The sequence below is a fragment of the Trachypithecus francoisi genome, unplaced genomic scaffold (genome assembly GCF_009764315.1).
Source record: "Trachypithecus francoisi isolate TF-2019V2 unplaced genomic scaffold, Tfra_2.0 Lachesis_group2, whole genome shotgun sequence".
In the NCBI taxonomy this organism is placed as follows: domain Eukaryota; kingdom Metazoa; phylum Chordata; class Mammalia; order Primates; family Cercopithecidae; genus Trachypithecus; species Trachypithecus francoisi.
Window position 1 is genome coordinate 22,393,528 of NW_022681465.1, and position 23,109 is coordinate 22,416,636.

Sequence of the window (23,109 nt, forward strand, 5' to 3'; positions counted from 1 at the left end):
ACAGGAAGTAGACCTACTTTTTTTTTTTTTTTGAGATAGGGTCTTACTTTGTCACCCAGGCTGGAGAGCGATGGTGCGATCTCTGCTCACTGCAGCCTTCACCTCCCAGGCTCCAAAGCCATCCTCCCCTCAGCCTCCCGTGTAGTTGGGACTACAAGCATGTGCCACCACGCCAGGCCAATCTTTGTGTTTTTTTGTAGGGATAGGTTTTCTCCATGTTGCCAAAGCTGGTCTCGAACTCCTGGGCTCATGGGATCCACCTGCCTCAGCCTCCCAAAGGGCTGAGATTAGAGGCATAAGCCACTGCACCCGGCCTACTTTTCAAACACAGAAATGGGTTTTAACTGTTTACTCAAAGCACAGAAGGAGGTAAGCAATCCTAAAAAGCTGCTTTAGAATATAAATGGTGAGATAAAACAAACTGGTCTTATACCTCAGTTTATTCAATATAGAAATATAATAACTGCTGTTTTTAGACTGATACAAAATACCCAATACAAAAGAACAAACATGAAGAAGTGTTCATTCTGTCTAGAGGTAAGGAAAGTGCTCTTTCTGAATGACATGCATGTATCAGTAATAACCTAGAAAATATAAAATGCTCTGTTCTGTGCTACCAGAGCTTGATGACAGCATCCCTTAAGATCACCTAAATGGCACAATTCTGACCAGATTTCACTTACAAAGTAACTATCTGATCTTCATCAGCTTTCCCAAATAGAATTTTATAATGGTAAGAAATTGCTTTGACCAGCTGAGATTAGTATTTTAGTCCTATTAATCATTTGAATTATTGATGAAAGTTCAGCTCTGATTTATCAATCTCAGGTAAGCTTAGTGTGAATCAATGTTCAGTTTGATCACACTTCAGGAAGTGTTACTGGACTAAGGAATCTGAAAACCATGCCCTGCACCTGTGGCCAAACAGTCTTGATTTCTGCCTGGGCAGCCAACCATTCCCTTTCTTGGTTTTTCGTATTGTGAGATTGGCGGTCTTAAAATTTAAGGTACTCATCATTCTAAGTCCCAAGGCACTGAAAAACCCAATCCATTTTTCTGGGAGTCTGACAAAGGACAGCACTGAAGACCAGGTAAAGGAAAGGATATAGGAATACAGGCAGTTTAGGATCTTTCCCAAGGCTCTGAAATCAACAAGTAGTTCTTGCTCTCTAAAAAGTACAGTATGTCACCTAAGATTACTACCTAAAATAACAAAAGTATTCCAAAAAACACCTGAAAACTTTCAAGGAGAATTACAAAAGAATTTTTTTTTTAAATAGCTAAGCCAGAGTCAGAGTCAGCAGGCATATAGCACCTAAGTAGTTAACATCTCACCAATTAAATGCCAGACATCGCTACTGATCCTGGCACAATCAAACAAAAATCTCTACCTGTTTCAGATCTCAGAGCACTTTTTTATGATCTTAGAATAATTACTTCACTCAAACACAAAACATTACTTGTATTTATTAGAAAGATATGCTTTCATATTTGTTTATGAAACAGCTTAAACATACAAAATCTACGGCCATTCTGGGAAAGTTAGTGGTGCAAAGAAGAATTACAAACCATGAAAAGACTATCCAGAAACATTTACAGAGCGGCCTACATGTATACCACAAACTTTGAATGTCTGCCAGAATCTAGAGGGAGAAAAAAAACCTTCAGGAATCCAGTCTACTTCACACTTTCAGAAATGCTGGGGCCTAGGGGGAGCCGGGGATAGGAATCACAGTGAGGGGTTACACGAGACTTAGCAGAATATGAAGTAGAGTGAAAAGAAAGAAAAGTTAAGAAAACCAACTGGAATGAAGATACCCACAAAGGCAAAGTAGAAAAAGTCACATTTAAAGCACTTAAATATATCTGAACCTCCTCTGGTTAGGAGAGAGGTGAAAAGAAATAGCTACTGAAAAGAGAAACCTAAGAAAGGGGGAGAGCCTCTGGTCTATTTTTCAGTCAGGAATCAAACATGTCCAGTGAAAATTAGGGACAATCAAACATTTGAGTGTTCCCCCTGGGAAAAGGATTGGTAGTTACAAAATAATAAAAACCAGAGCCGAAATCCACCCATCCTAACAGTCCCTAGCCAGCAGATATGCCACAACCCCTCCTCTCCCCAACCCCAGTAAGCAAAAAAAAAAAAAAAAGCCATCTATACTTAACCTTCAAAATGAATATCTAAGGGGAAAATAATAGGGGTGCCTAAGACTCTACTGTGAAAGAAAAGGCAAACCGTTTTTCCTCTACACTCACACTTAACACGAACGCTTCTATGACCAGATGGGTGAAGGTTTTTCCCCACACACCAAGCAATTCTCCAGCATATACCAACTGAGTGTTCTATAGGTCAATTCAATCCTGACAGTATCTACCCGGAGTTAGATCCCACTGAGATTATGGGCTCAGTCCCACAATACTGTCCTCTCTTCTTCAGACACACGTAAGGTCATCCCCCACACTTCTGATGACCGACTATAAGGCTGGGTTCCCAACACTCCCTCCTGGAGTTGGATTAATTTGCTAGAATGACTCACAGAACACGGGCAAACACATTCACTGGTTCCTTATAAGGATATGGTAAAGTATACAGATGAACGGACAGATGAAGTTGTATACAGGGTGAGGAACAGCGTAGGGGGGGCAGAGCTTCCATGCCCTCTCCCATCTCAGCCTACTTTGGGACCTGAGGTGGAAGGATCACCTGAGCGCCAGGAGGTCGAGGCCACAGTGAGCAGAGATAGTATCACTGCACTCCAGCCTGGGCAAGAGCAAGACCCTGTCTCAAAAAACAAGACATACAAGCTGCCAACAAACACGAAAAAACACTCAACATAACGAAACAGAAAAATGCAAATCAAAACCACAATGAGATACCATCTCACACCACTCAGAATGGCTATTACTAAAAAGACAAAAACCAACAGATGCTGGCGGGGCTGCCCAAAAAAGGGAATACTTATACAGTGTTGGTGGGAATGTAATTAGTTCAACCATTGTGAAAAGCAGTTTGGAGATTTCTTAAAGAACTAAAAATAGAACTAACCAGGCCCAGTGGCTCATACCTATAATCCCAGCATTTTGGGGGGCTGAGGAGGGCGGATCATCTGAGCCAAGAATTGGAGACCAGCCTGGGCAACAACGCAAAACCCCATCTCTACAAAAAAAATACAAAAATTAGAAATCGAGACCACAAAACCCCATCTCTACAAAAAAAGCATACAAAAATTAGCCAGCATGGTAGCATGTACCTATGGTCCCAGCTACTTGGGAGGCTAAGGTGGGAGGATCGTCTGAGCCTAGGACGTGGAGTTTGCAGGGAGCTGAGATCACACTACTGCACTCCAGCCTGGGTGATAAGAGTCAAACTCTGTCTTGAGAGATAGATAGATAGATAGATAGATAGATAGATAGATATAACAAACAACTATCTGTTTGACCCAGCAATAGATATAAACAAACAAACAAACAAACAGAACCACCCATTTGACCCAGCAATTCCATTACTGGTTCTATACCCAAAGGAAAATAAATCTTTCTACAAAAACAGTACATGCACTGGTATATTCACTGCAGCACTATTCACAATAGTAAAAACATGGAATCAACCTAGCTGCCATCAACAGTGGGCTGGATAAAGAAAATGTGGTACATATACATCATGGAATACTAAATAGCCACAAAAAAAGAAAGAAATCATATCCTTTGCAGCAACATGGATGTAGCTGGAGGCCATTATCCTAAGTGAATTAATGTAGGAAGAGAAAACCAAATACTGTATAAGTGGGAGCTAAACACTGGGTACATACGGACATAAACATGGGAACAATAAAACTGGGACTATTAGAGGGAGGAGAGGGAAGGACTGTAAGGGCTAAAAATCGACTGACTACCTGTGTGATGGGATCATTTATATCCCAAACCTCAATGTCACACAATATACCCATGTAACAAACCTGCACATGTACCCCTTGGATCTAAAATAAAACCTGAAATTATTAAAAAAAAATTATTACTCAATCTGTAACTCAGCACATACACCTTTGAGTATTTACCCAAAAGAAATGAAAATATACATACCCCAAAAGATATGTATATTGCAAAAATAAGTAATTCAAAAATCTAGGCTGTTGGAACTTGTTAAATATTTTGAGCCTTAAGAGAATGTGATTATGAAACCTGAGTCACTTAAACAGGCAACTGTAACCTAGGAAGCTGTAGCTTTTGTTTCTCTGATTATACATTAACCTTATTTCTTACCTACATTGTTCTGTAAATTGTTGTAAATGACTAACCAGTGAGTGCCAGGGAAGATGTCTTGCCTCTTCCTATTAGCTGCTGATATTCATTACAGATTAATTTCCCTCTTTCCTCTCTCACACACACACTTCATGACTACCACATGGTTCAAGATGGAATGTGGAAGGGCGCAGTATCTCACACCTGTAATCCGAACACTTCGGGAGGCCAAGGCGTGCAGACTGTCTGAGTTCAGGAGTTCGTGACCAGCAACATGATGAAACTCCGTCTGTACTAAAAACACAAAAATTAGCTGGGCGTGGTGGTATGCGCCTGTGGTTCCAATTACTCGGGAGGCTGAGGCAGGAGAACTGCTTGAACTCAAGAGGCAGAAGTTGCAGTGTTGATATTACGCCACTGCGCTCCAGCCTAGGCAACAGAGTGAGACTCCATCTCAAAAAAAAAAAAGATGGAATGTTAAACACACTCTTGGAAAGAAAAAAAATTTAAAAACAAGTTATATGGAAAAGAAAACAATCTATAACTAAACTGTTGTAACTCATAAACGAACCTTGCAGAGAAAATATTGTAATCCTGTTAAATGTCTTTGTTTCCTGCCCATATAAGCAGCACCTTAACTTTTTTATGTATTTTGAGATGGAGTCTCGCTCTGTTGCCAGGCTGAAGTACAGTGGCGCAATCTTGGCTCACTGCAACCTCTAACTCCCTGGTTCAAGTGATTCTCTTGCCCCAGCCTCCCGAGTAACTGGGACTACAGGCAGGCGCCACCACGCCCAGCTAGTTTTTGTATTTTTAGTAGAGACGGGGATTTTACCATGTTGGCCAGGATGGTCTCGATCTCCTGACCTCGTGACCCGCCCGCCATGGCCTCCCAAAGTGCTGGGATTACAGGTGTGAGCCAGTGCACCTGGCCCAGGCCCTTAACGTTTAACTTTGAAGCCCAGATCCCCGTGCTCTGGAGTCCATATTCCCCAGATAGTCATTCCCAGATTTTCACTTAAAACTCTTATTCAAAAACTCTTTGAAACTGGATTCTGTTCATTTCAATTATTTCAGGTTGACAATACAGTTGTTCATCACAACTTTATTCATAATTGCCAAAAACTGAAACCCCAAATGTTCAATAATAGTAAATGGATAGGCTGGACGTGGTGGCTCACGCCTGTAATTCCAGCACTTTGGGAGGCCGAGGCAGGCAGATTACTGGAGATCAGGAGTTCAAGACCAGCCTGGCCAACAGGGTGAAACCCTATCTCTACCAAAAACACAAAAATTAGCTGGGTGTGGTGGCACACGCCTATAATTCCAGCTACTCGGGGGGCTGAGGCAGGAGAATCCCTTGAAGCCAGGAGGCGGAGGTTGTGGTGAGCCGAGATCGAGCCACTGTACTCCGACTAGGCAATACAGCGAGATTCCTTTTCAGGGAAAAAAAAAAAAAAAAAAAAAAGCAAATGGATAACCAAATTTTAACATACTGACACCACTAAATACTACTGAACAATAAAAAACAATGAATCGATGAACTGATACACACAAATACGAATCAATCTCAAACATTAAATAAGAGACCCAACAAATTCCATTTTTATGAATTTGTGGCGATAAAAATCAGAACATTTTGCCTCTACAGTGATGGAAATACTCAATATATTAATTGGTGCATGGTTTATATGGATATATATATTTATCAAGACTCAAATTATACAGTTAAGGTCTACATGTATATTGCATTTTATGTAAATTTTACCCGAACTAAAAAATATTCTATATTCTAACACTTTGCCAGGTGAAAAGACTTTTTCCAGATGAGAAATTACTAAGGACACAAACAACCCACTAGTTTAAGTACTCTTTACGACACTGTTAATGACATTAGTGTGAAAGTTATCAGTATCAAAACGGAGTAACTAATGTCAAGCTCTAACCAGACGGAGACCTTACTATGCAAGGAATTCCTCAAAATGGCAGTGTCCCAGATAACCTGCTTGTACAATTGCTTGACACAGCTGTCTCTACCGATGAACCAATGAACCAACACCAACTCCTGCAATAAGCCCTTGTAACCAACAGTCTTTGTTTCAAAACAACTTACTTGGACTTTCTATTTGTCTTTAAAAGTTTCCTCTGGCCGGGCGCGGTGGCTCAAGCCTGTAATCCCAGCACTTTGGGAGGCCGAGACGGGCGGATCACGAGGTCAGGAGATCGAGACCATCCTGGCTAACACAGTGAAACCCCGTCTCTACTAAAAATACAAAAACTAGCCGGGCGAGGTGGCGGGCGCCTGTAGTCCCAGCTACTCGGGAGGCTGAGGCAGGAGAATGGCGTAAACCCGGGAGGCGGAGCTTGCAGTGAGCTGAGATCCGGCCACTGCACTCCAGTCCGGGCGACAGAGCGAGACTCCGCTTCAAAAAAAAAAAAAAAAAAAAAGTTTCCTCTTACCCCAACCTCTTTGGATGCACCTAAGATTCCTTAAAGCACATGTCCCTGATTATAATCCCCTGCTATTCCCGAATAAACTCTGGAAAGTTGGTCTCTCAGTAGCTCATTTTAGCTTCATCTTAGGAACCCAAGATAACCTGGACAAGGTGGCTCATGCCTATAATCCCAGAACTTTAGTAGGCCAAGGTAGGCAGATCACTTGAGCCCAGGAGTTCAAACCTGGGCAACATGATGAGACGTCTCTACAAAATTTTTTTTTAAACAGCTAAATTAAGTTAAATTAAAAGGAACCAAGATTTTCAGAGAAAGGGTGCATTTATAAATCAAGGAAATTAAATGGAAACACTGGCCAGGCTCATGCCAGTAATCCCAGCACTTTGGGAGGCCAAGGCGGGAGGCCTGCTTGAGCCCAGAAGTTTGAGACCAGACTGGGCAACAAAGGGAGATCCCTCATCTCTACAAAAACTGAAAAGAAATCACCCAGGTGTGGTGGCACATGCCTGTAGAGGCAGGAGGACTGCCCGAGCCTGGAAGGTCAAGTCTACAGAGAGCTATGATCACACCACTGCACTCCAGCCTGGGTAACAGAGTGAGAACTTGTCTCTCCCCCACATCACCAACCCCCCCCAACACACACAAATACTAAAATTGGCTTGAGAATATCAATATAAACTTATGATTTAATTTATTTCTATCTACTGAAGTGTTGTAGAAGCAATATTACCTCTGAAATAATGGCACTCCTAAATTCTCAATTTCGAGCTCTAATACTAAGAAAGCAAAGTTCTTTGTAAAATGGTCAATTAAAAGATGGGCAAGAAACGTATAAAATGAGCCTGGGACATCTTTCAGTGCCAAAAAGCTAAAGTCTAATGGAGTCATCAAGTCAACATGATACAGAAGGCAGCTAGAAGGGGTCCTCACTGGGCAAACTATGACCATTTGAGCAGTAAGAATCATAATTACAATGGAATGAAACACAATCAATACAAATCTGAGAACCTCAATAAACAAAGCCAAAACAAAAGAGAGAAAACATAATCCTTTCTGTGCTGCAAAAAAAGAGCCAGCAGTGATGTAACAGATGAAACTACCATAGTAATCAAGGCAAGGAGTAGAGACAGGGAGACGGGGGAAGAGACAGGACATGGACTGCAAGTCAGCCACTATCTGAGGCAGCTATTACAATATGGAGATAGGTAACTAAAGAGAAAGATGTAAGTGGTTACGCCTCAGCAGGAACTGGATTCAGAGTAATCAAACAGCCCCAGTTTAAGAAAAGCCCTATCTGGCCAGGCGCAGTGGCTCGCGCCTGTAATCCCAGCACTTTGGGAGGCCGAGGTGGGCAGATCACGAGTTCAAGAGATCAAGACCAGCCTGGTCAGCACAGTGAAATTCCCATCTCCACTAAAAATACAAAAACTAGCTGGGCGTGGTGCCTGTATGCCTCTACAGGACTACGTGCCTGTAGACCCAGCTACTCGGGAGGCTGAGGCAGAAGAATCACTTGAACTCGGGAGGCAGAGGTTGCACTGAGTCGAGATTGCGCCACTGCACTCCAGCCTGGCGACAGAGAGAGACCCTGTCTCCAAAAAAAAAAAAAAAAAAGAAAAGAAAAGAAAGGAAAACCCCCACTTTACAAAACAATGACAGCTAATAAATTATGAAAGAATTTTTTAAGACAACATCATTTTATAATTCCTATTTGACATTAATCAAGGATTATAAAAACAGCCGGTGCAGTGGCTCATGCCTGTGATCCCAGCACTGTAGGAGGCTAAGGTGAGCAGACAGCTTGAGCCCACGAGTTCAAGATTAGCCTGGGAAACACAGCAAAACCCTGTCTCTACTAAAAATACAAAAATTAGCTGGGCATGGTGGTACATCACAGCTACTCGGGAGGCTGAGATGGGAGAATCACCTGAGCCAGGAATGGGGCAACAGCAGGCAGTGATCATGCCACTGTACTCCAGCCTGGGCAAAAGGAGTGAAACCCTTAGGGGAAAAAAAAAAAAGCATTATACTGGGTTAAAAGCATTAGATGAGTATTGGCACTAATGAAATGCTAAAAGCCACCAGTACACAGATTCTACATAGACTACTTTCTGATCATAAGGTAGAAAATGTTTAATGGAGGAATAAATTGTTACTCCCTTCACCAGTCTTATCAACACTATGGAGGAAGAACGAGGTATTGGGGTCTCTTGCTGTGGCGCAGTATGAAACACACGTCAGTAATGTTTACACCTTGATTTGAAAACTAGAGGAACTCGCCAAATGATATCAAAGGAGAAATCAGACAAAATGAGAATGTGGGACTTTCTGCAGGTAAACTGGCCTGTTGCCTTCAACAAACTGGTGTCAGCACTATTCTAGATTTGAAGAGACTTAAGGAATATATTCAGATGCAATGAATAGTCCCTACGTTGGACCCACAAACCAGCACTAAAAAAAATTTTATGGACAGTGAGAGAAGACATGTAATACCTAGTTCATGTTTACATTAATGATTTGCGTGATGTTACTCTGACCAGGTATAAAAATGTGGTTTTTTGTTAAAAGGCTCTCAGATGTTAAACCATTTATTTTAGTGGGCCAGACTTTCTTCAAGGGAAATGAGACTGAGTTACAGGCAATCTTAATTGACAAGATAAAATTCTGAATTTTCCCAGCACTTTGGGGCCGGGTGTGGTAGCTCACATCTGTAATCCCAGCACTTTGGGAGGTCAAGGCAGGCGGATCACAAGGTCAGGAGATTGAGACCATCCTCGCCAACAGGGTGAAACCTTGCCTCTACTAAAAATACAAAAATTAGCTGGGCGTGGTGGCACGTGCTTGTAGTCCCAGCTACTCGGGAGGCTGAGGCAGGAGAATTGCTTGAACCAGGGAGTCGGAGGTTTCAGTGAGCCAAGATGGTGCCACTGCACTCCAGCCTGGCGACAGAGCACGACTCCGTCTCAAAAAATTTAAAAAAAAAAAAAATCCTGAATTTTCCCAGCTCTTTGGGAGGTCTGGGCAGGCCAAACACTTGAGCCCAGGAGTTCAAGACCAACCTGGGCAACATGGAAGATCCCGTCTATACAAAAATTAGCCAGGAATGCCGGTGTGTGCCTGCAGTCCCAGCTACTTGAGAGGCTGAAGTGGGAGAATGGCTTGCGCCCAGAAGTGGAGGTTGCAGAGAGATGAGATCAGGCCACTGCACTCCACCAGCCTGGGTAACACAGTGAGACCCTGATCTCAAAAAAAAAATTTTTTTTAATCTTGATTTTGACATCTCTCTTTTCTTTTACTATGTTTTTCACATTTTCTTCTTCTCCATTCTTTGTGCTTTACTTCTTTTCCCAACCATAAAGGAGAAAACAAAGGGCAACAGAGGAAAGGAAGGGAGGTAAGCAGGAAGAAATAAACTCATGTGCAGAAAGACCCTTTTCTTGAGTAATCAGGCTCCTTAGAGCTACTATAAGTTAGGGCACATCTGAAAAGGCAGTGACACTAACCTTCATGCCAATCTACTTCCACTGAAGTTAATACAGACCTTCCTCATTTCTCAACTTCAAATATTACACATCCTCCCTACACTGCCAATGATTACCTTCCTCATATGCACCTGCTCATGCCACTCTCCTATTAAAACTTTAAATGCCCCTGCCTGCCTGCCTACATAAAGTTCAAACCTCAAAGTCCTCTACTACCTCAACTTAGCTATTTTCTCACTTATCTCCAGCTCTTTGACACATGCTACCCTATAATGTCCTAATTAGAGGAAACCTAGTTCTAAGACTTTTTTTGACACAAGGTCTCGCTGTCACCTAGGCCAGAGTGCAGTGGTGCAATCACAGGCTCCTGGGCTCAGGCACCACCACACCCAGCTAGTATTTTCTGGTTTTTTGTAGAGATGGGGGGGCATCACTACATTGCCTAGGCTGGTCTTGAACTCCAGGCCTCAAGGGATCCTCCTGCCTCAGTCTCCCAAAGTGCCGGGTTTATAGATGTGAGCCACTGCACCCAGCCTAAAATATAAGTCTTTCAACACATGCTAATCTCTTTACTAAAGACAACCTTCCTCCTAAACTCCTACTTTCTCTTCACAGGAACTCAGACGACATGTTACAGCCTCTGTAAGCCCTCCTCAACATGGGAACAAGTTCAGTACTCCCCACTCTGCATGCACACCATACATTTACCACAGCATATGTCACCTCCAAACAGTTTGTATCTCCCAATGTCTTGTGTAATACCTAGCAAATTACACTAATGAACTGTTCTATTTTTTCCTTCATGACCAAAATCAGGTTTCCATAGAAAAAAAATCCAGAAGTCATTCAATACAGTGGAACCATGTTTTCTTAAGGAAGTTTTCTTTACAGAATCATTTATTCAACAAATATTCACTGAGCACCTTCAATGTGACAAGCACTCTGCCAGGTACTATAAATAAAGAATTAATAAGAAATGCATGATCTTACAGCTTAAGCAACTAGAAAGCAACAAAAACCTCACAATCATGCACTCACACTACAATTCTCTTATTTTTGTTACCACCACTCGAATTTAGGACTTTAATTCTTGTTTCCTCAACCATTACAATGGCCTCTTCTAATTGGTACTTATGTTTTTAGGATTACAACTAACCTAAATACCACTTAGATTATTCTACCTAAAGCCAAGTGCTAATTACACTGCAAAATTCAGTAAAACAAGCTCTTTGTGAAGCAGACTTTTTTTTTTTTTTGAGATGGAGTTTCACTCTTTCACCCAGGCTGGAGTGCAGTGGCGCTATCTCGGCTCACTGCAAGCTCTGCCTTCTAGGTTCAAGCGATTCTCCTGCCTTAGCCTCCCGAGCAGCTGGGATTACAGGCGCCCGCCAACATGCGCGGCTAATTTTTGTATTTTTAGTAGAGATGGGGTTTCACCATGTTGGCCAGGCTGGTCTCGAACTCCTGACCTCATGATCCACCCACCTTGGCCTCCCAAAGTGCTGTGATTACAGTGAAGCTGACATCCGACTATAAAATCGAGAAGTTTCAGACATATGGTGTGGCTCAAACCTGTTAAGCCCAGTACATTTGGAGGCCAAGGCAGGAGGAAACCAGCCTGGGCAACACAGGGAAACCCCTGTCTCTACAAAAACTAAAAATTAAAAAAAGGGCCAGGCGTGGTGGCTCATAACTGTAATCCCAGCACTTTGGGAGGCGGAGGCGGGTGGATCACGAGGTCAGGAGTTCAAGACCAGCCTGGCCAATATGGTGAAACCCTCTCTCTACCAAAAGTACAAAAATCAGCTGGGCGTGGTGGCACGTACCTGTATCCCAGCTACTCTGAGAGTAGGGAGGCTGAGGCAGGAGAATCGCTTGAACTTGGGAGGTGGAGCTTGCAGTGAGCCGAGATTGTGCCACTGACTACAGCCTGGGCGACAGAGCAAGAATGTCTCAAAATAATAATAAAAAATTAAAAATTAAAAAAAAAAAAAAAAGCCAGGTGTGGTGGGACACGCCTATGGTCCCAGCTACTTAGGAGGCTGAAGCGGGAAAATCACTGGAGCCTGGGGAGGAGGCTGCAGTGAGCCTTGATTGTGCCACTGCACTCCAGCTTGAGTGACAGAGACCCTGTCTCAAAAAATAAATAAATGGTTGGGTGCGGTGGCTCAATCCTGTAATCCCAGCACTTTGGGAGGCCAAGGTGGGTGGTGCACGAGGACAGGAGATTGAGACCATCCTAGCTAACACAGTGACATGCCGTCTCAACTAAAAATACAAAAAAATTAGCCGGGCATTGGTGGCGAGGGCCTGTAGTCCCAGCTACTCGGGAGGCTGAGGCAGGAGAATGGCGTGAACCCAGGAGGCAGAGTTTGCAGTGAGCCGAGACTGTGCCACTGCGCTCCAGCCTGGGTGACAGAGCAAGACTCCATCTCAAACAAATAAATAAATAAATGGCTGGGCGCAGTGGCTTAAGCCTGTAATCCCAGCACTTAGGGAGGCTGAGGCGGACGGATCACCTGAGGTCGGGAGTTTGAGACCAGCCTGACGAATATGGAGAAACCCCGTCTCTACTAAAAATTACAAAGATTAGCCGGGCATGGTGGTGCATGCCTGTAATCCCAGTTACTTGGGAGGCTGAGGCAGGAGAATCGCTTGAACCCGGGAGGCAGAGGTTGCAGTGAGCCGAGACTGTGCCACTGCGCTCCAGCCTGACAACAGATTGAGACACTGTCTCAAAAATAAATAAATAAAAATAATAATAAAATTTGAATGTTTAGCTGGAATGATTTCTGGTCCTATACCCACTTAAAATGATGATTCTATATCATCCCTTCTCTTCCCCTTTAAGATCTCTACTGCTGAGAAAAATTCATCAAGAATTCAAAATATTCCACCTTTCCAGATTTCTGTCCCAATACTTTCTTCTATATCTTTTGCTGCAACTGGCAGACAAACTGCCATCCTTCAGATATGCTCCACTCTTCCCTATCTCCAAGCATTTAGTGATACCATTTTCACACTGAAATTCTACCCGTAATTCAAGGTTAAGTTAAATGTTACCCCATCCTTCCCACCTAGCCTCCACAGTGGGTCTGCTCACAAGCTGTTTTCTCACAAAACCAGAACCATGAATGCCTTACACAAAGCAAGATTAGACAAAACAAAAACGAAATTTTGTTAAGTATTCTTCAAAGACCATTCTGAAATCCACAACTTTCAGAAGAAGACTAAAATTCAACTCATCTTTCCAAAGATCCTGTCTTTATTACAGTCCATTATTTTCACACATTACAGTGAGAAGAGAGCTGAATGAAACTCTACAAATTTCTAAACAGATGATGAGCAATGAGTTCCAAGCCATGCTTTTGGTGGAAAGGGAAGAAGGAAGAGTGGTATGTTAAACACGGAGCCAGTAGTGGCACATGCCTGTAATCCAAGTTACTCAGCAGGCTGAGGTGGGAAGACTCCTCGAGCCCAGGAGTTCAAGGCCAGCCTGGGCAACAGAGAGACATGTTGTTCAGCAAAAAAAAAAAAAAAAATTTTTTAATTTTAAAATTGTTTATTCTTTTTTCAGATACAGGGTCTCACTCTGTTGCCCAGGCTGGAGCACAGTAGCACAATCATGCCTCATTGCAGCCTCAACCTCCTCAGGCTCAAGCGATCCTCCCATCTCAGCCTCCCAAGTAGCTGAACTACAGGTTCATTTTTTTTTTTTTTTTGACCCAGCTAATTTTTTTTTTTTTTTGAGACACAGTCTTGCTCTGTCACTCAGACTGGAGTGCAGTAGTGTGATCGTGGCTCACTGCAACCTCCGTCTCCCACATTCAAGCGATTCTCCTGCCTCAGCCTCCCCAGCAGCTAGGACTACAGGTGCCCGCCACCATACCCGGCTAATTTTTTGTATTTTCAGAAGAAATGGGGTTTCACCGTGTTTGCCAGGATCTCGATCTCCTGACCTCGTGATCCACCCACCTTGGCCTCCCAAAGTGCTGGGATTGCAAGCGTGAGCCACTACGCCCGGCCTTTTTTTTTGTATTTTGTAGAGACAAGGTTTTGCCATGTTGCCCAGGCTGTTCTTGAACTCCTGGATTCAAGCGATTTCCCCGCCTCGGCCTCCCAAAGTGGTGGGATTACAGACATGAGTCACTGTGCCTGGACCCCCAAAATTTAATTATATTTAAAAATGGAAAAGGAATTATCCAAAGAAAGGAAATCAAATTACAAACATACGCCAAAAAAATAACCTTCCTGTCTGGACGCGGTGGCTCACTCCAGTACTCCCAACACTTTGGAAGGCCAAGGCAGGCAGATCACCTGACGTCAGGAGTTCGAGACCAGTCTGGCCAACATGGTGAAACCCCATCTCTACTAAAAGCATAAAAATTAGCCAGGCATGGTGGCAGGTGCATGTAGTCCCAGTTACTCAGGAGGCGTGAGGCAGGAGAACAGCTTGAACTCAGGAGGTGGAGGTTGCAGTAAGCTGAGATGGCACCACTGCACTCCAACCTGGGTGACAAGAATGATACTCTGTCTCAAAAAAAAAAAAAGTAACTGTCCTATTTTTCATTATTATAAAACAAAAAGCCCCAAGTCACTACTCAAAAGACACTCACCCAAAAATTAATCCCTCTTTGAATACAATCTAAATGACAATTCATTTATAGGTACATTGAAAACTTTTAGATAATGAACACTTAAAATGTCATATAAAGACAATAATTTAATAAATGCTATTTTTTTAATACCCATACTATGGAATTTCAAATTACAATTATGACTGAGATGGCAGGCCTACCACATTCTTTAATATATTCACCTGCTGTTTTTGACGAGTATATTATTTGAATTCTACAAATTAAAATTATGTGCCTCTAGTATAAATAAACCCACCTGGCTCCATTAGACTACAGTCATAAGCCTTTCTCACAGCCTTAATTCAGTTAAGGCACTTCTACTCTCACTTCAAACCCAAAATCTGCTGCCTCCCAATGTCATCACATTTGTTTCCTTCTCTTTCTAGTCAGGTTTCCTTCACATATTGGCCAGTTAAACTTTATGGATAGAAGTCCTGGCTACTCGGAAGGCTGAGGTAGGCAGATAGGGCGAGTCCAGGAGTTTGAGGCTATAGCATGCTATGACTGCACCTGTGAATAGCCACTGCACTCCAGCCTGGGCAACACAGTAAAACGACAGCTCTTAAAAAAAAAAAAAAAAGTTTACAGATGATAAACCTCATTTAGAAGCTATCCTTAGTGGCAAATGTCTATCATCAGTCTCTCCTTGTGGGAAAACAAACAAAAAAAAAACAGCAACAACAAAAAGCTTCTGCAAAAGATAACTACTCTTGTCCAATAGGCAAAACTTAAATCATAACTACACATTTTGAGACTACTTCTATAAACTGGTGATGATACTATGGCAGGTATCTTGGTATTAGAACCCTGTGATAATCTCCCAAAGCCAACTATATGAGTTGCATAGGAGGAATTTAACAAAGAGAAGCTAGTGAAAAAAAAAAAACAAAAAAACCAAGATATCAAAAAGGTCTTACTAAGCCATGACAGGAGGATCACTTGAGCCCAGGAGTTCAAGACTGGGTAGTGTAGGGAGATCCTGTCTTTACATAAAAATAAAAAATCAGGCTGGGTGTGGCAGCTCACGCCTGTAATCCCAGCACCTTGGAGGGCCGAGGCGAGTGGACCACCTGAGGTCAGGAGTTAGACCAACATGATAAAACCCCGTCTCTACTAAATACAAAAAAAAAATTAGCTGGCCGTGGTAACACATGCCTGTAATCTCAACTACTTGGGAGGCTGAGGCAGGAGAATCACTCGAACCCGGAGGCAGAGGTTGCAGTGAGACGAGAATCTGCCATCACACTCCAGGTGGGGAAACAAGAGCGAAACTCCATCTCAAAAAAACAAAAGCAAAAACAAAAAAAATCAGGCATAGTGGCTCACAAGTTGTGATCCCTGTATTTTGGGAAGCAAAGGCCGGAGGATCACTTGAGCTCAGGAGTTCAAGACCAGTGACATGGCAAAACCTGCTCTGTAGAAAAAATAACAAAATCAGCCAGGTATGGTGGCGCACCCCTACAGTTCCAGCTACTTGGGAGCCTGAGGTAGGAGGATGGCTTGAGCCCAAGAGGCAGAGGTTGCAGTGAGCCGAGATTGCACCGCTGCATTCCAGCCTGGGTGACAGAACCAGACCATGTCTCAAAAAAATTAAAATAAAATAAAATAGTCCGGGCATGGTGGCTCAAGCCTGTAATCACAGCACTTTGGGAGGCCGATGAAGGTGGATCACGAGGTCAGGAGTTTGAGACCAGCCTGATCAATATGGTGAAACCCCGTCTCTACTAAAAATACAAAACTTAGCCGAGCATGGTGGTACGTGCCTGCAGTCTCAGCTACTCGGGAGGCTGAGGCAGGAGAATCGCTTGAACATGGGAGGCAGGGGTTGCAGCGAGCCAAGATCGCGCCACTGTCCAGCCTGGGCGATAGATCGAGACTTCCTCTCAAATAAATAAATAAATAATAAAATAAAATAAATAAATTAATTCATTAAAACAAGATACATTAGCTTGGCATGCTGGCACACACGTAGTCTCAACTGTTTGGGAGAATGAGGTGGAAGGACTGCTTGAGCTCTAGAGATTGAGGCTGCAGTGAGCCATGATGGCACCTGTGCACTCTAGCCTGGGTGACCGAGAGACCTTGCCCTGAAAAAATAAAAACATAAAATAAAAAAATTTACTAGGCTGGGCATGGTGGCTCACGCTTGTAATCTCAGCACTTTGGGAGGCTGAGGCAGGTGGATCACAAGGTCAGGAGATCAAAACCATCCTGGCCAACATGGTGAAACCCCGTCTCTACCAAAAATACAAAAATTAGCTGGGCATGGTGGTGTGCGCCTGTAGTCCCAGCCACTCAGGAGGCTGAGGCAGGTGAATCGCTTGAGTCTGGGTAGCAGAGGTTGCAGTGAGCCAAGGTCACGCCACTGCACTCCTGCCTGGGTGACAGAGCAAGATTCCGTCTCAAACTAAAAAAACAAATTATCATCTTGGTCTTCAACCCTGCCCTTTCTCCTATGCTTACTACCCAGTTTTCCAAGCCAAAAATATGAGTATATCCTTGACCCTTCCTCACCTAATCACAGGCTTCATATTCAGTCTCCAACTCTAACCCATTTTACTTCCTAAATCTCCCATCCACTCTGCCTTAATCCCCTCACCTCTTACCTGGGCTATTCAGTCTCAGACCCATGTTCTTTCTTCCACCACTCTCCCCGTCTCTCATCCATCCTAGATACTGTCTGATATGGTCTGGGTCTGTGTTCCTACCCAAATTTCATGTCAAATTGTATTCCCACCGTTGGAGGTGGGGCCTAGTGGGAGGTGACTGGATTACAGGGGTAGCTTTTCAACTTTGGTGCTGTCTCAGAAAGTGAGTTATCACAAGATCTGGTTGTTTAAAACTGTGTAGCATCTCCACCCCAACTTCCTCCAGCTCTGGCCATGTGAAGACTACCTGCTTCCCCTTCACCTTCCTCCATGGTTTTAAGTTTCCTGAGGCCTCCCCAGCTACGTTTCCTGCACAGCCTGTGGAACCATAAGCCAATTAAACCTTTTCTTCAAAAATTACCTAATCTCAAGCATTTCTTTACAGCAGTGCAAGAATGTACTAAATACACTGTCCAAAGTGACAGTCCTAGAAACACAAGTATATCATATTCCTAAAACTGTTATCTTTTGTTTTGTTTTGTTTTGAAAACAGAGTCTCGCTCTTGTTGCCCAGGTGGGAGTGCGGTGGTGTGACCTCAATTCACTGCAACCTCCGCCTCCTGAGTTCAAGTGATTCTCCTGCCTCAGCCTCCAGAGTAGCTGTGATTACAGGCACCCACCACCACACCTGGCTAATTGTTTTGTATTTTTAGTAGAGACGGGGTTTCATCATGTTGGCCAGGCTGGTCTCAAACTTCTGACCTTAGGTGATCTGCCCACCTGAGCCTCCCAACATGTTGGGATTACAGGCATGAGCCACCACACTGGGCCCCTAAAACTATATCTTATTCATCTCAACACCCTTGGAAACAGGAAACCCAGGCGCATTTACACAACAAGTAAGTTGAGTTTGACTCGATCTCTGTAAACCTCCTTAGCATCATCTGGGATCTCCCTAACTCCCACTTACCCTTCACAAACTTTCATGCCTTAGCAATGCTATGTCTTCGGTCTGAAATGCCCCAGACACCAAAAGGCCCCTAGTCATCCTTCAAATGCCAACTCAGACATTCAACTTCAAAAGGTCCATTACAACCTTCTTCCATATCCCTCCCAAACACAGAAGTTTACTGTTTCCAGCTCTGAGCTATGCTAAACCTTGAAAACATGTCTACTGTTATATTCATTAACCCTGCCTTGGCTCACAGTTCAAGGCATCCGTGGCCACTCTGATGAAGAACTACAGACCAAGAACCCAAACTGTATTAGGTGTATCAAACCGAATGATAAAAAACCAGCACACATCTTCACCAAGGCTCTAGTGTGTCATCAGATCAGGTACCTGGGGCTTTTGGAGAACGTCCGAGGGCGGAGGGCAGGCTACCCCTTCAGACAGGCCTATGAACCTTGCCTAGAAAGATACAAAATGCTTTGTAAACAGACATGGCCTCATTGGAAAGGACCAGCCAGGTCTGGTGTGGAGGTCCTATTTAATGAATTAGAGATTCCCGTGGAAGAATACTCCTTTGGTAGATCAAAGATTTTCATCTGAAACCCAAGAACATTATTCAAATTAGAAGACCTGAGGAAGCAACGCCTGGAGGACTTGGCCACTCTCATTCAGAAGATATACCAGGGGTGGAAATGCCGCACACACTTCCTGCTAATGAAAAAAAGCCAAATTGTGATTGCTGCCTGGTATAGGAGATATGCGCAACAAAAGAGGTACCCGCAGACAAAGAGTTCCGCCTTAGTAATTCAGTCTTATATCCGGGGTTGGAAGGCTCGAAAAATTCTGCGGGAACTGAAGCATCAAAAGCACTGTAAGGAAGCAGTCACGACCATTGCTGCATATTGGCATGGGACCCAGGTACGTAGAGAATACAGGAAGTTCTTCAGAGCCAATGCCGGAAAGAAAATCTATGAGTTCACGCTTCAGAGAATTGTGCAAAAATACTTCTTGGAAATGAAAAATAAGATGCCTTCCTTATCTCCAATAGACAAGAATTGGCCCTCAAGACCTTACTTATTCTTGGATTCTACTCACAAGGAGCTAAAAAGGATTTTCCACTTGCGGAGGTGTAAAAAATACAGGGACCAATTCACAGACCAGCAGAAACTTATTTATGAAGAGAAACTAGAAGCCAGTGAACTCTTCAAAGACAAGAAGGCTTTATACCCATCTAGTGTTGGGCAACCATTCCAAGGGGCTTACCTGGAAATCAACAAGAACCCCAAGTATAAGAAACTCAAAGATGCCATTGAAGAAAAGATTATCATTGCTGAAGTCATGAACAAAATTAACCGTGCTAATGGGAAGAGTACATCTTGGATTTTCCTCTTAACAAATAATAATCTCCTTCTTGCTGACCAAAAGTCTGGACAAATCAAGTCAGAGGTTCCCTTGGTGGATGTGACCAAGGTATCAATGAGCTCACAAAATGATGGCTTCTTCGCCGTCCACCTCAAAGAGGGCTCAGAAGCAGCTAGTAAAGGAGATTTTCTCTTCAGCAGTGATCACCTGATTGAAATGGCCACCAAGCTCTATCGCACAACTCTCAGCCAAACCAAACAGAAGCTCAATATTGAGATTTCTGATGAGTTCCTGGTACAGTTCAGACAAGACAAAGTATGTGTGAAGTTTATTCAGGGAAACCAGAAAAATGGGAGTGTCCCAACATGTAAACGAAAAAACAACCCTCTCCTTGAAGTTGCTGTCCCTTAACTGGCGCCTCCTCTCTACTTTCATGGACTTGTTTCTTTGTAATAGTGCAATTTGGTTTTGTTTTATTTGGGGTTCATTGTATGTTTGGGAATCACCAAAGGGTTTTAGAGTTCTTTGGCAAAATAAAAATATTTGACTAATCAATTTTTGTTATCGGAATAGTTTTAACCTTTCAAATACATGTTCTGTCCTGGAGCAGGATTGTAGAAACTAACATTGTCTATTTTCATGTCTGATGTGTTCTTCGTTTAGTCATCATGTTAAATCTGTGTACCCTAAATCAGCATATTACTCATAAATCATTAATTCATATAAGTATAGGAAATGGTCTTAAAAGATACTGCATTCATTCATCAAATATTTATTCCATGACTACTCTATGCTAGGCCCTGTGCTAGATGGTATGAAAACTTATTAGGAACCTTTTTGTTTTTGAGACCATTGCATTCTGGCTGATTTGTGCTGGTTTAACGACATCTAAGAAGGTTTAGAAATGTTGAGACCAAAACAATAACTGTTAGTGATGGACAGCATTATTAGGAACCCTGTAGTATGATATTTAACAATATAGGCTTCAAGAAGGGCTGGTCCTAAGAGGGGGCAGAGATGAACAACAGGGTTAAATCCCTCTACATGTGGTTTCTGTTTGAAAAAAAGAAAACTGACATTTGAACAGACTTTTAATTTGTTTAAACCTCTAGTAATTACTTGTAACAGTAGAAAATAGAAGTCATTCTTATTTTAGAAAAAGTGACAGAAGCAGTCCAGTAAGATTATATGTTTCTGTTTCTGGTAAATGTCATATATGATCCTCGAAATGATAATATCTCCAGAATATTGTTTTCACCCAAATTTGAGTAGATATTTTAAACACCTAACAAAGTAAAGGGCTAAAAGCCATTCGGATAGCAGTAAACATTCTGTATGATGTGCAATAAAACATCCAAGATCTTTTTTGAAAGTTTTATTTATAATACACATTTTTGTATGAGAAAGGTGATTGGTACAGGGTGCCTATTTTAGTCATGGATCAAAATTAAATTTATGTAATTTGCAGGGCTTTCTTTCTATTCCTTCAAATTTATAAGGGTTCATTTTGGAAACTACATTTTAAACTTTGGAATCAAATTGTTTCTTATTTGGGAAGATAATGTATATACATTGGTATTATGTTAAATAATAAAATTGTTCTAATTTGGTGCCATTTGCTGAATCACAACTGTATTTTTGTATCTCAAGCTATTTTCATATGTGTGTGTCAATGTATCATCTCTCAGAAGGCTTTACAATCCAAACATTATATGTTCTCTGTGTAACTGAATTTCACTTATCTTTTATAAACCAGAAACATTAATTGAAAATATTTTCTGGGGATTTTCTCTCAACTTTTGTATTTTTAAAAATTGCTCACATAAAGAAATTCTCAGGAAAACAAAAACAAAAAAAAAACCCTGCCTTAGTATTTTTTTATCTCACATTCTGTAATACAGGCTCCTTCCACTTAATCTTAAATATTTTTATAACTCCAGAACTTGTCAAATATTCAGGTAATGCTTATATGAATTCAAAGGGAGAAACCATGATAGCATAAAAGCAAACATTTTGTCAAGAGTGCAAAAGAAGCCTTAAAAGCAGTGCCTAACTTACTAGGAATAAGAAAAACTATTATCTAAAACGCAAAATCTAGAGAAAACAGAAAGGACTTCAATATCCAAGGGAACTAAGAATACTGGTTCTGGGATAGCCTGAGGTAAGGAGCAAGGGGGCAAACTTAAAGGTTAAACTACATAAAATCTTAGGGACACAATGGCACAGTAAGAGCAAACATCAAACAGATAGGTGTAATGGCAAAAGGGTGTTGGGTACCTGTCTGCCATGTACTGCACTAGGCATAGAGTAGCCACTATTCTGTGAGCACTCATTACCTGCCAGGTCTATCCAGCACTTTACATGCATTGTCTCATTTAACCGTCAGTATTCTTATAAGCAGACACTATTATAATCTTTATATAAAGAGAGAGGGTCCGGAGAATAAATAACTTTCCTGAGGTCACGAGGATACTAAATGGCACAACTGTTATTTTAACCCAAGTCTGATTCAAGTTTGTGCTTTCAACTACTACGCAATAATTTACCTATATGACCTCAATTTAATTCTCACAGCACCCCACAAGGTAGATTCTACCTTCATCTTATAGGAGGGGAAACTGAGACCCAGAGTTTATGTAATTTGTCCCAGATTGCACACTCAAAGTAACTGAGTTGTAGAGCTGGGATTTGAACCAGGGACAATCTAACTCCAAAGCTAGTCTTTCTATTCTACCACAGCCTCATTCTCAAGAATTTTATCATTTGCAAGACCAAAATCTTCCATTCATTATCCAAATATTATGTTGCTGGGACTGTGAGCCCCTCGTTTATGTCTCAGATGCATCATCTTTCCCAAATTAACCTCCTCATCTATACTTTATAGTCCCAAACCCTCCACAACACACTAAGACACTCAAAGTGTTTTGAGCAGATCTCAGGACCCTTCTCAGGGCCCTTGTGCACTCTTAAAAATTAACTAGTACCTCAGAACTTTCGTTGATGTGGGTTACAGTTATCAATAATCAATAAAAATCCAATTAAAACTGAGAACTTTAAAAATATTTACGAACTCTATAACAGTAATAAACCTATCACATGTTAAATGACATTTTAATAAAAACTATTTTAAAAAACAAAGTAAAATTTAGTGAGAAGAGTGACACTGACACTGTCTCACAGTTTTGCAAATTCCTTTAAAGTCTGCCCACTAATGTAAGGTATGAAGTCAAAACCATGATTTGTGTAGTAAAATCTCACCAAGATTAAAAAGGTAAGCAGTGGGGAAGTCACCAATCCTAAATCTGTTCTCTTACCATGAGACAAGCAACCACCATTTAGTTTATTGCTTCAGCACCGTAATATTTATGCCAACGTGAATCTTTGCATTTTTCTTA

At 42.1% G+C, this 23,109-nt stretch overlaps 2 protein-coding genes across 8 annotated transcripts in view; one reads left to right on the plus strand and one right to left on the minus strand.

Annotated features, from left to right (window-relative positions):
• Positions 1-23,109, minus strand: part of CNOT6 (CCR4-NOT transcription complex subunit 6) — an 87,612-nt gene that overhangs the window by 55,321 nt on the left and 9,182 nt on the right. For 2 of the 7 annotated variants that reach the window (XM_033178878.1, XM_033178879.1), the window contains exon 1: positions 4,444-4,466. The exons of 4 other annotated variants lie outside the window; for them this stretch is intronic. The gene's annotated coding sequence lies outside the window, so the exon portion shown is untranslated. Of the gene's footprint in view, positions 1-3,065; positions 3,097-4,443; positions 4,467-23,109 lie in introns of those variants that run through there. One more of the 7 variants, XM_033178882.1, reaches the window with a different exon arrangement.
• On the plus strand, positions 18,606-21,337 carry LOC117064806 (unconventional myosin-Ib-like). Its single transcript, XM_033178888.1, has one exon. It carries the CDS (start codon positions 19,067-19,069, stop codon positions 20,123-20,125), a length of 1,059 nt encoding a protein of 352 aa, XP_033034779.1. The 5' UTR covers positions 18,606-19,066; the 3' UTR covers positions 20,126-21,337.